The sequence below is a fragment of the Adiantum capillus-veneris genome, chromosome 3 (genome assembly GCF_014529385.1).
Source record: "Adiantum capillus-veneris isolate H3 chromosome 3, ASM1452938v2, whole genome shotgun sequence".
NCBI classification, from domain to species: Eukaryota; Viridiplantae; Streptophyta; class Polypodiopsida; order Polypodiales; family Pteridaceae; genus Adiantum; species Adiantum capillus-veneris.
This window is the reverse complement of record NC_140933.1, coordinates 37,216,857-37,233,454: the sequence shown is the minus strand read 5'-3', so window position 1 is coordinate 37,233,454 and position 16,598 is coordinate 37,216,857. Positions and strand designations below refer to the sequence as shown.

At 43.3% G+C, this 16,598-nt stretch overlaps 1 protein-coding gene across 1 annotated transcript in view; it reads left to right on the top strand.

The window, feature by feature from the left end:
• The first annotated feature begins 3,686 nt into the window (after nt 1–3,686).
• The window catches only part of LOC147460761 (Zincin-like metalloproteases family protein), a 66,576-nt gene continuing 53,664 nt past the window's right edge, over nt 3,687–16,598 (top strand). The window contains exons 1-2 of the mRNA XM_086508465.1: nt 3,687–3,906; nt 4,802–4,926. Coding sequence (XP_086364591.1) covers nt 3,783–3,906; nt 4,802–4,926 — 249 coding nt within the window. The 5' untranslated portion in view covers nt 3,687–3,782. The remainder of the gene's footprint in view (nt 3,907–4,801; nt 4,927–16,598) is intronic.

Sequence of the window (16,598 nt, the reverse complement as noted above, 5' to 3'; positions counted from 1 at the left end):
CTAGAGTGCATAGTTTCTTGCACGCCATGAAACTCTCCTCCTTGTGTATAAGGCCACGTGCCCGCATTGCTAGGCATGGCGAAGTTACTCATCCTTGCAAGCAGGGACTACCACAACCCTGTTTCTTGTCGGGTCTTGACTTGATCCTCTTCTTCAGTACTGAGCGTGAAAAGCATGCAAGCAGGCCTTCTTCCAGGCATGAGATTGAGAGAGAGAGAGAGAGAGAGAGAGAGAGAGAGAGAGAGAGAGAGAGAGAACACATTTTCCATGCAAAGCTCATGCACCCCGACCCTTCTCCATCGCTCTGATACCAGTGTAAGACTCTGGGGAGTTGCACATGCAATTCTCCACCCAACCTTGCTATATATAGACTCATAGTTTGCTGAAAATATAGCAACCCTTGACCGCATGTGAGTTCTAGCCCTTGGCCTAACATTATTGCTGTTCAATTTGTCACTGGTGCTCGAGCAAGGGGGGCCATGTCGTAGTTGTAAGATCTGGAAAACGATTGATTTCTTCTCACACTCCAAAGAGTCGTCACAAAGAGTCGTCACAAAGCCCAAGCTATACACCAAATTTTGCAAATGGAATCTCCGAAGTCAGCACCACAAAGTCACAAAGACGGTCAGTGGGGGTCAACCTTACTGCCCAAAGGGCACTCACAACCCTTAGCCAACAATGTTTCAAAATGCTATGGGCGTGGTGGGGACTTTGTGTCGTCGCCAAGTGGTGTCGTCGTCAAAGGGGCGCTGCAAATCGTTCCAAAATTCAAGGGTTTAGTGGGAGGGTCCGTCACCTTGCTGCTTGCCAATGGCGTCCTTAGATGCCATTGTCAGCACTATAGAGGGAGCATTTTAAAACGTAGCTGGTAGCACAAGCGCAACTTACACTCGGTGGGTAGCATCGCTCGAAGGTGGGCCACAAAACACAGTAGCGTTTCAAAACGCAATATGCAGAGCAGGGATGGCTCCGACAGACGACGTTTTAGAACGTTGATTATAAAGGGGGAAGTGGATGGTACTGTTGGCAAAAGACAGACATCTTCGCATCTTCTCAACGATGCTTTTCCTCCACCAAGGCTCTGATACCATGTCAAAGTTGACGATGCAGAAGTGTCCGAACCAATGAGAGAGAGAGAGAGAGAGAGAGAGAGAGAGAGAGAGAGAGAGAGAGAGAGAGAGAGAGAGAGAGAGAGAGAGAGAGAGAGAGAGAGAGAGAGAGAGAGAGAGATCTAAACCAACCAACCTTGAAAATGAGTAGCCGATAATAATACAATGGGGCCTTAGTGTGCCCACCTCAGTAAATTGCCCTACCAAGACTTTGACAAATATCTAAAGCCCAAAAAAAAAGGGATCGCATTGGGCTATTCACGTGAGATGCTACTAGCTTTAATAGATCCCCCCCCACCACTTTGTGAGATTTGCCTTTCAATCCCTTCTTCCTCTGTTTGAACCTCTGTGACCCAAAAGTACCTACAGTGCCTTGATGATCTGCAACACAAACTTCGCTTACAACCAAAACGATTAAAAGTACTTAAGGAATTTTTAAGGCTATGTTTAATGCCTGCAATTCAAGCTTTGCATGCCATTTCTCTCTGCACACAAAGCCCAAGCAATGTATACATTACACTAATTTTGTCATCAAATCGACTAATCCTACCTAGATGCAACAATTTGCCACACACATCTATTAGGTTAACCAATGTGTCTTGCAAATTTACTAAACATAATGATCGGAGATTGCTTAATAAACCTACTAATAGTTGTAAAATATAAAAGTTTTCTACAAACTAGCTTGCAGAGCCAATTTAATCATTAGATGGAGAAAATAATGATACATCTAATTTTTTGTGAGTCAAAATTGGCTTTGATACTAGTGTAATGCAAAAGCAAAGAAAATTTCCTCATAAGATAGATTATGCTCTAAGATCACTCTAGACATGCAAGAGCCACGGGCGAAGGATGAATAGAGCCATCGCATTAAAGCTACAAGAGATTAAATGACATGGACAAAATAGGTCATGCCACAAAACTGATAATATTTTAATGCACAAAACTAAAATTGTATTATCTCAATAGAGATATCAATCATACAATAAATGGAGGATCTAACCCTTTTCTTCATAATCTAAGTTGTGAAAACTTTGCCTCTCTTATCTATCCTAGATATTGGAGAGCAAGCACCCAATAAAATATCTTGAATTTAACCCATTTCTACCGGGATTAAGATTTTAACTAGAGGGATAGCCTCTAATATATGTTTAGGGTGCCAAGGGGCTAGACATGATCCCCTTCACTTATTCCAACACTGTCCAACCACGAAAAGCCTAGCGGGCATATTAATGGATACAAAAGATCTAGTTTTTCAAGAACAACCTACTCTTGAGAGGTAAGATTTAAAAGAACCAAGCTATCCTAATCTGGACATAAATTGTTTGCTTCCACTTCTTCATGCAAACTCGAAAAGCTAGGAACCGGCGTACCTGTGAAAAAGACCACTCAATGGCTAGCTTCAAAAAGATTATTCAAGAAAGCAGGAAGTTTGAAGACTGGAATCAAGCAATCAAAGCCCTCTCGGGTTTGGTATCTACCAATCACCAAAGTATTCTTGTCTATCAAGGAATGTGTAGCCCCGAATTGTGTATTATAAAAGGCACTTAACATGCGTGAGGATATTTGTACCTTCCTTTCTAGGTTAATATAACTCATCCACTCACAATTGTGAGTATGGCCAAAAAGGATATCTTGAATTTAACCTATCGTGACTTGCAATATCTTGTGTCGATAACAAAGTTCCCAGCTCTTATCTCAAAGACAATAAATTCTCACTTGCCTGCAATAAAGATATGTCTATTGAATCTTGCTTTACAACCGGTGAGCACTCTTCACTATTAGAAATATAGATGCAAGAATGCACGCAAAGAAGGAGAAGATGAAGGGGAAGCTCAAGAGCAAACAACACAAGAAGTAGTATTAATAAGTGTGCCAATACAAAGATAAGGCATGCCCTAGAGTGATGGACATATATACAAGCCGGGGGAAAGAAACCTCTTAAAGAGGGTATAAAGTGCCCCGATGGTCCTAAGTGTGTTCACACAAATCACTAACATATATGGCAATAAACCTTCCCTAAGAGCAATGTACTGAACATGAATTAACACTCATGTATAGGGAAGTGCAAGATCCTATGTGATCAATCCACAAAGGGGACTAAGCCCAAAGATTTGCGGAAAGCATCAGTCTCCTCACAAGGCAAATGTTTGGTGAAATATTAGTTAAGGACTGTCCTACGTAGGCACACGAGCCAAGCTGGTCTCTCCTACAGATAGCCTCTCCCTGACATAGTGATAATGCACCTTTATGTGCTTCATGCGAGCATGGCACACTGGGTTCCTCACAATTGCAAAAGCACTCTAGCTATGAGTAAAGATGGTGGCGGCAGCTTGCTATCCAACAACGCCAAAGGCTCAAGAATAGTTGTGAAAGCTGCTCTATACTCAGCCTCACAACTACAAGTGGCCAATGTAGGCCGCTTCTTGCTCAACCAACATATGCAAGAGGTGTCGAGCACTAAACAAAAACCTGATATACTCTCTCTATTGGCTATGGAGAGAGAGAGAGAGAGAGGAGAGTATAGCCAATAGAGAGAGCATTTTTGACAATTTTTGGATAGTCCTATTAAAGTAAGCATTTACAATGCAAGACATGTTCTTCCAGGTCCCCTGGCGGCAAAATTGAAGGGGGGAGAGAGAGAGAGAGAGAGAGAGAGAGAGAGAGAGAGAGATGGCAACGAAGGGAGGCAGGCAGCGGCAGCAGCAGCAGCAGGTTATTCAATACGCAGGTGCTGCTATCGGTGTCTTGATCGCAGGAAGACTGTTTATGCGTATCTTTAAAGCCATTGTTGGAGGTAAGCCTCTCATTACGCACATCCCTGAACACACACACACACACACACACACACACACACACACACACACACACATACAGAGAGAGACAGAGACAGAGAGAGAGAGAGAGAGAGAGAGAGAGAGAGAGAGAGAGAGAGAGAGAGAGAGAGAGAGAGAGAGAGAGAGAGAGAGAGAGAGAGAGAGAGAGAGATATTGAGATTTTCTTCTTACAGGATACCTCAACACAATTGAAATTTCAGGCTTGCTTTTTGCTTCGTATATCTGCAGATACTTCGTAATTTAGATCCTACGTGCATTTGCACTCTATTATTTCATCACCTTTGAAAGAGGATTTGTACTGAACATTTGTGCTCTCTCATCAAATGGAAACGTTAAGATTTTAAGCTACATTGAGGTTCCAGCTAATTTTTATCCCTTGCTGGGATTGTTCATGATTCGAGTTAATCTGTCAAGACTCCTTAAAACACATGAAATGGCTGTGCTTGTTGAAAGGTTTTTGTAGTATAAGCTTTTGGGACAATGTTTGCTTGCTTGGAGATTGGATGGATCAGTCATTGATATTATTCCATGAAGTTTTCTAGTTAGGTGTTGTGAATTCTTTGAAGATGATTATGTGCTAGTTTATGGAAGCACTTTCACAAGTTTGATTCATTTGCCCTTCTCTTTGGATCATTATCCTTTTTAAAGCAAAAAGGAAAGCAGGAAGTAAATTGTATCTTCTTCTTTTGTTCATTGTGTTGCGGGAGGAATGTTGTATCCTGTTACTTTCTTGATTCAAATCCATAGGTGTTATCTTCTTCGAGAAGCTGAAAATAAACTAAGGGTTTTGCTTTGTAGACTTGAACTCATATCGGACTTATCTTTTTTATGAGGTATGTTTCAAATTTGTCCCAGGCAACTCAAGCGAGTTCAAGTTTGTTCTTGGCTTGGAACCCTCACAAATTGTAAAGCTTGCAGAGGAGGTAATTGACAAGTCACAAAGAGTATACGATCAAGTAGCAAGTGTGCCCTTGCAAAAGGTAAACTTGTTGAAGACCACATCACATAGGACAGGCGTGGACTATTTTTAATTATTCTAATTCTTCATCATGTGGTCCTTTACACTATGAATTGAAAGTGTAATTATATTATCTTGATAATATCTACTGGCTACATTCATGGTTTTCCATAGTAATGTTAGAAGGTCTCATCATTTCATGGTTTTGGTGTTTATGCAAGTTAGAGACATGGGTTACACACAGGCAAATATGCACATGCATCAATGCTGTGGTAGAGTTTGGAGGGTCATCTCCAAGGTTCCCCCATCGTCTAGGGTTTGAGAGACTCTGTGGCTATGCAATGCTTCATAAGGTTGTCCTTCTGTGATGGCAGAGGCATGGGCCTAGTGTTTGTTAGGTTGGGCCAGATTTGGGTCCATTCACTAGGACACCCACTTTTATTGCAGACGACTCTACACATTCCTTGTCTTTTTACTTTTGAAATTTGAGTTGTGGGGCACATGTGGGGGAGTCTAGTAGCCACTATTCACTCCTTTGTGTGGGGGGGGGGGGCGAGAGAATGGTGCACCTTCGATCACCATTTTGGTCCACTTATATGCACTCTTGTGAATAGGCTCCCAGCAATGCTCTCTCTCATGTGCCAATAGAAAAGAACAGACTGAATAGACTTTTAGCACTTCAATACCAACTGAGCTGAGAGAGAGAGAGAGAGAGAGAGAGAGAGAGAGAGAGAGAGAGAGAGAGAGAGAGAGAGAGAGAGAGAGAGAGAGAGAGAGAGTCCTTATATTACATCAACACAGTACAAGCCGATACTCCAGACTCTGCACCTTCTCCAGGAAGCATGCTAAAGAATGAGCCCTAACCTCATATTTAAAGGCCCTTGGCCTGAAAAGCAATTACAGTAAAAAGCCTTTAAAACTTAAAAGCTTTTGGTCCCAAAGCAATGCCAAAAAGCTGCCAGCGCAGTTTACGAAAATCCGTACAGCCTTCCACGTCATCAACCAACGCAAAACGCGGAAATCCATACAACATGCCACGTCATCAGTCAACGTCGCAATTCTTGTGTGTGTGTGTCAGTCCTGCTTTATTTTATTACTTTATGTCACCTGGGGCCCCATCGGACGGGGTCCCCGTAAGTTGGTAGGACTTCTTCTCCTGTTACTTGTTCTACTTAGGGTTTAGGCCTCTCGGCCGGCATCTGTAAGTTGGCTCTATTCTTTAGTCTTTGACACGTCGGTAGTTTGTGAGAGTGAGCGCCTGTCTGCACTCTTGTACTCTGAATACATATTAATACATAAAGAAATACCGAAAGGGGCGCCAATCTTTGGGGCCAATATCTCTAGGCACGGAACTTCGGCGGGCCAATGTCGAATCAATTGTGATTCTCGACTTGGAGTGTCCAAGTCTGTTACAATGGTATCAGAGCACGGCCGATTTCTCTTCCGAGGGAAATCTAATCCCTAATTTTTTTTCCGCGGCACCTATGGCTTCAGGCAAAGATCAGTCAACTCCCTCTGCATCCGGAGATGCGGGAAGGGATCACAACGAAGATTCACGCGAGGAGTATGGCCCGCCTCAGCCTACTCAGGTGGAGCGTCAAGAGATGGAGCGCCGACAATTGATCGGCGATGCAACAAAGATGATGCTTAATTTTGCCAAGGATCCAAAATTGGCAAAATATATGAGCCAGACTTCTCTAGATGAGGTGCACACGCAGACAGAAAACCACAAAACCACCCCGCAAACCCGCTCTCAAGAAACCTCCTACTCCTAAGAAGTATACAGAGAAAGAATTAGAAGAGGTGGTTGATGCACGAATTGCTCAGCTTTTTGACGCGCAGAACAAAGTTAAAAAGCACAACAAAAAGCAGAAGAAAGGCACTGACTTCCCGGGTTATTTGGATCGTCAGTCTACATTCGAAAAGGCAAAGAAACAGAAGAAGCGTGTTCGATTTGAAAGAGTACCCAGTTCTCTTCTTCATCTTCTTCTTCTTCTTCTTTCTTCTTCTTCTTTAAGCACAACAAAAAGCAGAAGAAAGGCACTGACTTCCCGGGTTATTTGGATCGTCAGTCTACATTCGAAAAGGCAAAGAAACAGAAGAAGCGTGTTCGATTTGAAAGAGTACCCAGTTCTTCTTCTTCTTCTTCTTCTTCTTCTTATAGTTCTTCTAGCTCATCTGACTTGAGCGAAGAAGACAGAAAAGGCAAAAAGCGAAGCAAAAAGCAACGCTTCGGAAAGGGCAAGAAAAAGTCTAAATCTCACCCCGTGATTGACAGTTCTACTGAGGACTCTTCTACAGATAGTTCGGACTTTGATGACAGCAGCTTTTATGCAAAGAAGAAGAATTTTTACAAAGTCAACCAATATGACTTTATGGAAGACAAAAGCAAGAAAGTTCGAGAGTTTAAGGAAGGTGGGCAATCAATTAAATTTGACACGTTTTCTGGTTATAGAGATGCTTTAAAGGCTTTGTCTTTTGTACAACAGTTTGACATCACTTTCGCGGGAGGGCGTTACTCAGAGCACTCTAAGATTCGGAGAGTTGCCTCTTACTTTAAGTGGAATGCTCGAACTTGGTGGTCCACGCTTCTATTAAATAAGACTGCGCCAGTTAAATGGCTGAAATTCAAAAGGCTTTTTATTTCTTCATGGCTGACTTGAGAGTATGAACGCGATATACGAACTGCTTGGAACCATCTTCGGATGACCAAGAAGGATACAGTGGACGCTTATCGCGCGAGATTCTGGAGCTCTTTTCTACCTGCCTCTTCATTTAAGAAGATCTCGTTCAAGGAACAGATTGAGCGGTTTACCTTGGGTCTTCCTACAGAGATTCGAGATCACTGCTTGGAACAAAAGTCAGCTTTCATTCAGGAGTTGATGAGGCATGCGAAACAGGGTTTTAACTTTTGCCATTCACTCAAGCAGTTTGACCTACCCCACCATGAGATCATGACACAAAGAGCCGAACAAACTTCGACAAATGAAAGTAGAAAGAGGAAGAGCAACCCAGAAAAGAAGGATGCACGACCCAAGCTTACTCCTCAAGAGAGGGCTCTCTACATAAAGGAGGGGAAGTGCTTTGAATGCGGGGAAACTGGGCATATCTCTGCGAAGTGCCCTAAAAAGGCATCGAATGAACATGATGAAGAAAGGCCAGAAAGTTCTAAAGCAGCTAAGGGATGTGGCAGAAAAGGCAGATAAAAAGCAACACTCATATCACATTGCGTGGGACCCAAACCGAATTAAGTAAATGAAAGTACAACTTTCCCGTTTTTAGGGCAAAAGGAAAGATCAGGAAGCTCTTTTGAAGGAGCCAAGGCCAACTTGTTTGTGAATTGGCGGCTCGATTTGGAATTACGCTCGACAAGCTGAGGCCACAGGTGGAGGTAGTTCGAGTGGCACCCGACCGGGATGTTGCCATTACACCGAGCATCGACAAACTTCGTTTGCAATGACAGGGGTGTTTGGGGCACGCGGAGTTTTACGTAATTGCCTTGGAAGGTTGAGACGTTCTACTCGAAATCCCTTGGTACCACAAGAACAACGCCGTGGTTGACTACCGAGCCGAGAATGCGACTTTGACAATTGAAGGGCTCAGAGATTGTACTTGATGAACTTCAGTTTCTTCACTCTTTTTTTTTTTGGGAGAGAATTGAACGATGGATGAAGGTCGAATATGTTTTGACCTGAACAAAAGAACGCCAAGATTTTCTCCACACTCATGCCGATTGCTTTTCAGAGGGCCTGCCAGGCGAGTTACTACCTTCTCATCCTGAAGATCATACCATTGATTGGATTCCTGGAAGCACACCACCGAATCGGCCACCTTACCGTGTAAGTCGAGCACAGAACGAAGAGATTATCAACCAAGTGAAAGACCTCTTGGAAAAGAGTCTTGTCCAGCCTAGTACTTCACCGTATTGCCTCCAATGTTGTTGGTTTTAAAGAAAGACGGATCTTGGAGAATGTGCATCAATTATAGAGCTCTCAACAAAATCAGCATCAAGAACAGATTTCCGATTCCTAGGATCGATGATATACTTGACAGATTACAGGGATCCTCGTGCTTTAGCAAGATCGATTTGAAGAGTGGATATCATCAAATCCGAATCGCACCGGGAGACGTCTACAAGACAGCCTTTCGGACGACTTTTGGGTTATTTGAGTTTTTGGTGATGCCTTTTGGCTTAACCAATGCTCCTGCGACATTTAACCGGATGATGGACAAGATTTTTCGAGAGTACAGGCTATTTGTTGGCACTTCTTTGACGATATCATTGTTATCTCCAAGAATGAGGCATAACATAGAGATCATCTGCTTCAGGTCTTTCAGGCATTACGAGATCACAAGTTAGTGATTAATGCAAAGAAAAGTGAAATTTTCTTACCAGAGATACACTTTTTGGGACAAATTGTGTCAGCAGCAGGAGTGCAAATGGATCCGGCCAAGATAGAGACTATCCATGATTGGCCCGATTTGAAGAATGTCCATTGTGAAGTTAGAAGCTTCTTGGGATTGTGTTCGTACTATAGGCGGTTCATTCGAAAGTTTGCAATGGTTGCTTCCCCTTTGCATATCTTGACATAGAAAGGAGTCCCTTTCTCGTGGGGACCCACATAGGTGACTGCCTTTCAGATTTTGAAAGAGAAATTGACTACGGGACCAATTTGACTTTGCCGGACTTGCAGAAGTCGTTTGAAGTATATTGTGATACTTGTGGTCGTAGTCTGGATGCGGTCTTTATGCAAGAAGGCCAATGTCATTGCCTACGAGAGCCGATTGTTCTCAAGGCCAGAATTGACAGCACAGATTTGTGAGAAAGAGCTTTTGACGGCTATCCATGCTCTTATTCAGTGGCGACATTACCTACTTGGAGCCGATTTTACGGTTTTCACAGATGATGGGAGGTTACGCTACTTCTTGTCACGGAAGCAGCTATCGGAAAAAGCAGATGCGATGGGTAAAATTTCTTGTCACAGTTTACTTCCGGATTGTCCATGTGCAGAGACAGAAGAAATTGGTGGCAAATACTTTGTTCCGAAAGCCGTTGGTCCTGGCTATGTTCACGATACATCATAGAAACTTCGAGGATATGGTCAATCAGTACGCCACAGAACAGATTTTGCAGATGTATTAGTTGAATACAGGAAAGGGGGGATGGTAGCGGACTATTCTATTCGCGATGGCTACTTGATGAAGAAAACCATGTTGTGCGTTACCCAGCCGTTGAGGGAAAAGGTTCTAGTAGAATGCCACTGTTTGCCTTTTACGGGTCACCGCGGCATTGCTACCACCTTGGAAGGGGTAGAGAGAGACTTCTATTGGCCGAGACTCAAGAAGGACGAGGATGCGTTTGTGCGTAGTTGCTTGGTTTTTTGTTTTGTTTTCGGAGTCAGATAGGGCACGCGCGGTCGCTCTCCTCATACACCAGAAAAGTGCACAAGAAGAACGACCAAGACTATACACCCAGAATCCGAAGGCAGACGATTTTGTCACTAGTTTCCTCTGGACTACGAGAGGCCAGAATTATCTACACTCTTAAGGCCATGACTATTCCCTTGAGAGAACCATTTCACCAACTTGATTTGGGCGTGACAACGACCAAGTACCTCTGTTCAGAGGCCCAGGTACTGCGGGACTTGCTTCGGTCTTCCCTTTGGAGTTGCCTCCTCCAGGTAACTTATCGCTCACCTCACTAAACTGCCTTTGTAACCCGACAGTTTTCCCCTAGGAAATGCTATATCCGCTTGGCAGGGCGTCGGCTCACAGGTGGCGTCCGTTGAGGTTGGTGGTGTCTCCCTTTTGCACCTCCCAACCCCTTTTAGGTGAAGTTGACCCCCCGGGGGGGAATGGCACTTGGGTGCTCTTGTAGCTCATCTGGCTTCGCTTGGGGAGAATTACGTCATTTCCCCCGGAAGGGATTGGATTCAAAATAACAGCATAGGAAGGGGAGCATTATCTCCCCATCCGCCTATGCTGAGTACCCAAGTATTGGGGTACTTCTTCGCCACAAGTACGTGCCCTGCGGTTCCATCCCTCAAGTGCAGATCACGATGTACCCAGAAGGTCCTATGAGCCTCCCCACCAAGGAGGATAACGGTCCTTTCTTCAGGGTCGATTGCGTTGAGGTGGAGTTGAATCGGTTTAGCCATCTCTCCCTAGAGTCATCAGCCGCCGCCGAACAGTTCATTAGCAAATGCGAAAGCGAATGACCCTCTAATTGGGAGCACATCGTGCAAATGCTGTGTCCGCGCATGTTAGGTGCAGTGGAATGATTGTTTGCGCTTTGCTCAAGATGAGTGCTCCGAAATCTGCTCAAGGTTCCTTTTAGTTCTTATGGAAGGAAGAGCCTTCCGTTCTTAATGGAAAGTACTATGATCACAAACAAAGTGAATGGACACTGTGCGTGCAAGTGTATGAGACTGAGAGATAGAGAGAGAAGAGAGATACGACACTCGAGACGTAAAACCCTCCTCCGAAGGCCCCACTCTCGTCGGCGAGAGTGGTCTACTTTTTGATTGCACAAAGTGGTACAATGCGTATGCAATGGACTGATGCAACTTGGACTATGCCGATGACGACGACGACTTGATGGCTGAAATCTGAGATCTTCTAACTGCTGAATTTCGGGACTGTTTCGGTGGCTGAAAATGACTGTTTTGGCTGCGTTTTTATGGCTGAAAATGAAGGAACTTCTACAACCAACTTGGGGTTGATCTGCTGCTGTCCTTTAGGGCTGAAAACGCCGTGGTTCTGATGCGGGCTGGGCTGAAAACCAAAAACGCTGAGGCACTCTGCTGCTAGCCAAAAACGCTAGGCTGATCTGGGACAGAAATCCAAAAACGCTGATGGGGCTGATTTGGGAAAACGCTAGCAAAGCTGATGAATCTGTTGGCGATGGTAGTAATCTGCAAACGCTAGGGTGCTGGTGGTGTTGACGATCCAGGCAATGCTGAAAACGCCAGATCTTGGAGGTACTGCTGAGAAGTTGCCTGTTGAGCGGGAAGCTCTTGCTGCCTCTTCTGCCAGAAAGTGCTAACTTGGGTTTGCTTATATATTAACTTAGCAAAATTGCCCTACCTACTTTTGTTGGAAAGTCACTTAAAAATAATAAGTGAAAATAACCAAAAGTAGGGAAAATAGGCTAAATGCACTGGAAAATTCTCCTAACTGAATCTGATGGATTCTGAAGGGAATACCGATGATCATGCTGTGTGCAACCAGAGGATATGCATCTATGCTAAGTGACTGGGCATGCACGGTCTATGAATAGACTCACAAAAGTGCCAGATTACTAGACTGACTTGACTTACTGAACCCTGATCATGCTGTAGCTTGTCCACGGACACGTAGGGTTGGGATGTGTCACGTGACAGCGCATGTAACTATCAGCCAGTTTGAGCCCACCTACTCTCACGAGAGCCAACATTCTCTCCTCCTTCCTATTCACTATAGTGCTCTTATTGAGCTGCAGCAGGTATCCATGAGTTTGTTCATAGCCGGCCGTCTTATAGGGCTCCAACGCCAAGCCCGAATTCCTCTCGTCCCACTTGTCCCATGCGTGGTAGCGAATTGAGCTAAAGTCAGCCGCCGCTGGGATATACTTATTCATCCAGTTCTTGGTTTTTGTCGTCCAAGTCCACTTCTTGAATGGTTGGTTCTTAGGCTTCTTGTTTACCAAGGAGCCTATCCAGGTAGATGAAACCGAGCGATACTTGTCAAAAGCCCTTGCTCGTTGTCCCCCACAAAAGGCAGGTACGGGTGGGATGTTAAACTCGTGATGGAGAGTTGTCGTCCCTGCTGAGGTTGACCTTGCTTCCTTTCCGAGTAACATTCGCATCCCAGTGTCGACGAGGCGCTGCAGAGAGTGAAGGACACGTTGATCGTGGGCACCCATAATTTCCGCGCCATAGCATAGTTGCTTGGTATGCCAGAAGGTCGAGTTTGACAGGCATAAAGCACAGGGATTGTTACAACTTTTACCCATACCCACCCGCCCTGGGAAAGTATTGCAATGGAATTCATCTCCTGAGAACACAACGTGGGCACGATTGTTTATTGCCCAGGTCTTCAGATTACATGGCATGCCTGAGACAATTGTCTCCGACAGGCCCCAGGTTCACGAGTTTGTTTTGAACGGCTATTTGGGAGAACATAGGCATGCGATTGCAGTTCTCGTTTCACCCGCAGACTGACGGGCAATCAGAGATTGCTAATTCAATGGTACTCGATTTGTCGAAGTCTTCTTGGTTGGATCAGAAGACTACTTGGGAAAGGTTTTTACCTTTGGTGGAATATGCCAACAAAAACACGTTTGACTCTTTGATGGGAAAGATGCCATTTGAGATTTTTGAATTTGCTACAAAGGTTCTACCCTTAGCGCGAAAGATAAGATTTTTCTTTGAAGCCGACCAGTTCACGAGGGACTTTGTCCGGAAGGCTTTGCAGAATTTTCAGGAAAGACAGAAAAAAGCAGCAGATCGCCATTGGCACGATTTGAAATTGAAGGAGAAGGATTGGGTGCTCTTACATTATGGGAAGGCACGACCGAGAAAGAAAACAAAAGGGAAAGGAGTGGCTTCTTTGTAAGCTTAGCATGACATAGTGTGGACCTTTCCAGGTTTTCCGAAAAGATAAATGATATCTCCTTTGGACTGAAGCTACCAGAATACTTGGAGGATTCACAATGTTTTTTTTTGTGAGTCTCTTGAAGCCTTTTGAAGGCGATGTGCATGTTGATGAACAACTCGAATTGGACGAAAACGAGCAGATACTCGTTCCATAACAAAAATTGGCACGAAAAGAAAGAAAGAAGGTAAAGCGAATTGACGGTTCTTGGTTAAATTCAAGACCTACTTCGCAATGGACGCGAAGCGAATGGAGGAGGAAGACCTAGCAGATATTCCTCGGAATGTGAATCTTTACTTTGAAGCTTTTTGGTTTAGCATAGTCTATTCTAAATGGAGCCCAGAATTCAGCTTGGCCGGAGATCTGGTGCACTGGGTTTGCACAAGAGGGGAGTTACTCTGCTCCTTTGTCAACAGATGCCTCGATTTTTGAATACTAGAGTCATTGATGTCTCTTTGAGCTTCAGGGATACTGAGAGTTGACAGTATTCTGTTGGATGACTTTATGAAATGGAATTCCGGAATATGAAATTGATTTGTTCTTGACTTGTTTTTAAGTGTAGGAATTGATAGATGAAATGACTGCAGCATTTTGGTCTAATTGATATGGAATAGACATGGCTGCAATAGGGGTTAGTCAATCGGGCATCTATGAGGTCCCAATTGGATCTAGATGCGATTGCTAACTACATCTCTCGTTATCGCTCTAGAAGGGAATCCATTATCCAGGTGGCTCCCTTTTTGGAATTCTTGTAGGAATTCTCATGTTTGGTGGAGATATCTGTGGTGCTTCATTGACCAAATATCCATGTCTTTCTAGTGCATTGTGTGGCTTTGTGTCAAAGTGTGGATAGATTTGCATTTTAGTACTTCTAGCGTGGCTTGGCATACATCTGGTCATATCTACAAAAGGATTGGTAGATTGGCTTTCCATCCTGTTGATTTTAGCTTTCTTAATGTTAGACCACTCAATACTCTCAAGATAGTCCTTAATAAGTACCTTTGGCCCTTGATCAGGTCTCTAAAAGTCAAGAATTTGCGACTCTTTTGGTCTCTAGAAACTAGATCTGAGTACCCTAAAAGTTTGGATATAGGAAACCTAGGAAAATTCAGCTCTAAAACCAAAACCAGGTCTTGGTGTATCCTATTGCCCGCAAGCTTTCTTCCTAGCTATACGTGACTCAATTTGGAGTTGTCTATCAAAAGTTAGAGCAGTTTTGGTGAACTACACTTGAAATAGCACTCATAACAGTTTCAGGATCAAGGATTTCTGTCTGTATCTTGACCAAATGTGACCCAAATTTGTTGAAACTTGGTCACTAGGCTTCTTTTATAGTGCTTATTGTGAGTTTTCACCTCCAAATTAGGATTAGAGACATCATACGTGTATGAAGTCTATGTGCTCAAAATTTGACAAAATTTGGTATGTGAGCTCTCCTTGATGTCCACTACCGATTGCAAGTTTCAGTTTTTGAATTGACATTTATTTTGACACTTCAAACTTTATACGCGTATAAAGTCTTTTGTGGCAGAATGAGATGACTTTTGTTCCATTGATTCCTTATCACTCAAGCAACTCTCAACAAGTTCCAAAATTCAATTTGGACATTTTTTGAGCAAATTAAGACCAATACAAGCCTGAATCTGCAATTTTTTGTCTTTTGCTCTTTTCAAGTCCAAATGAGCTCCAAATTTTATGAAATTTTGGCTAGGGACTTCTTTTATCCTCTAGGACACTACGATATACTCAAATGTTTGTTTTGACCCAAGTCTGGTCTATGAGACTTTATACGCGTATAAAGTCTTTTGGCTCAAAATTTGCTCAGATTTCTACTTAAGGTACTCCTTGATGCATATAACAAGAATATGTGATTACAACAAATTTTGGATGTCAAAATTGCTCAAAATCACCACTTTTTCACCTTTACAATCTTGTATCTGCAAAGTCTCTCTACATGCAAAAGTAGGTGTTCAAATGAGATGAAATTTTGCAAGCAAGCTTAACACATCATTTCCAAACCCCCTACGTGGTCAAAAGTGAAATTTGACTCTCAAATATGGCCTTGAGACTTCATACGCATATGAAGTTTTTTGCTCAGATTTTAGTTATGTTTCTACCAGAGGTGCTCCTTAGTGTGTGGAACAAGAATATGTGCTCACAAGAAATTTTGGATGTCAAAATTGCTCAAAATCAGCACTTTTACAAGGAATGCTCTGAAAGAGTAAAATCCCCTTAACTCTCAATCTATATGTCCAAATGACATGAAACTTGGTGTATGTACTCAACACAACATGCAGAAGATGGATATAATGTCAAAAGTTCAAAATTACTGCCAGAATCACCCTTGACACATCATACGCGTATGATGTCTGTTGATGAATTTTTGGATAGAATTCATTCATAAGCATCCCCAAGTATCTAGCACTGGTTTTTAAGCACTTCTACCAATTTTCATGCAAAAATGTGCTCAAAATCACAAGTTTTCCTTTTTTTCGTTTCAGACACTCCGTCTTTTTCCTTTTGGGTGTTAAGAGTTGGTCAAAACTTTAGTTTCAATGTATACCTATGGTAAAGCGCCCCTTCAGAATGCACTGGTGCAGTCAGATTTTTGAAATTTGGTTTCCAGATGCCCCTTGAGACTTTATATGCGTATAAAGTCTAAGTTTACAGAATTACAGTTTTTCAGCACAGAATCCTTGCACATGCCCTCTTATATACTCGATAGATTTGGTGCCAAGGTGTAACCCACCAAACAGACCTTCCTACAGGGTTAGTGCGGCTCAACAGAAAGAGATCATGGGCAAGGTTGAGGAGCTTTTAGAGAAGGAGCTGATTCAGCCTAGTTCTTCACCGTTTTGCTCCCCAGTCCTCCTGGTGCAGAAGAAGGATGGCTCTTGGCGCATGTGTATTGACTACTGTGCGTTGAATAAGAATACCATCAAGAATAGGTTTCCTATCCCAAGGATTGATGATATTCTTGACCGTTTAGAGGGTGCTGCAATTTTCAGTAGGATAGACCTTAAGAGAGGATACCATTAGATTCGTATAAGGCTAGGGGAT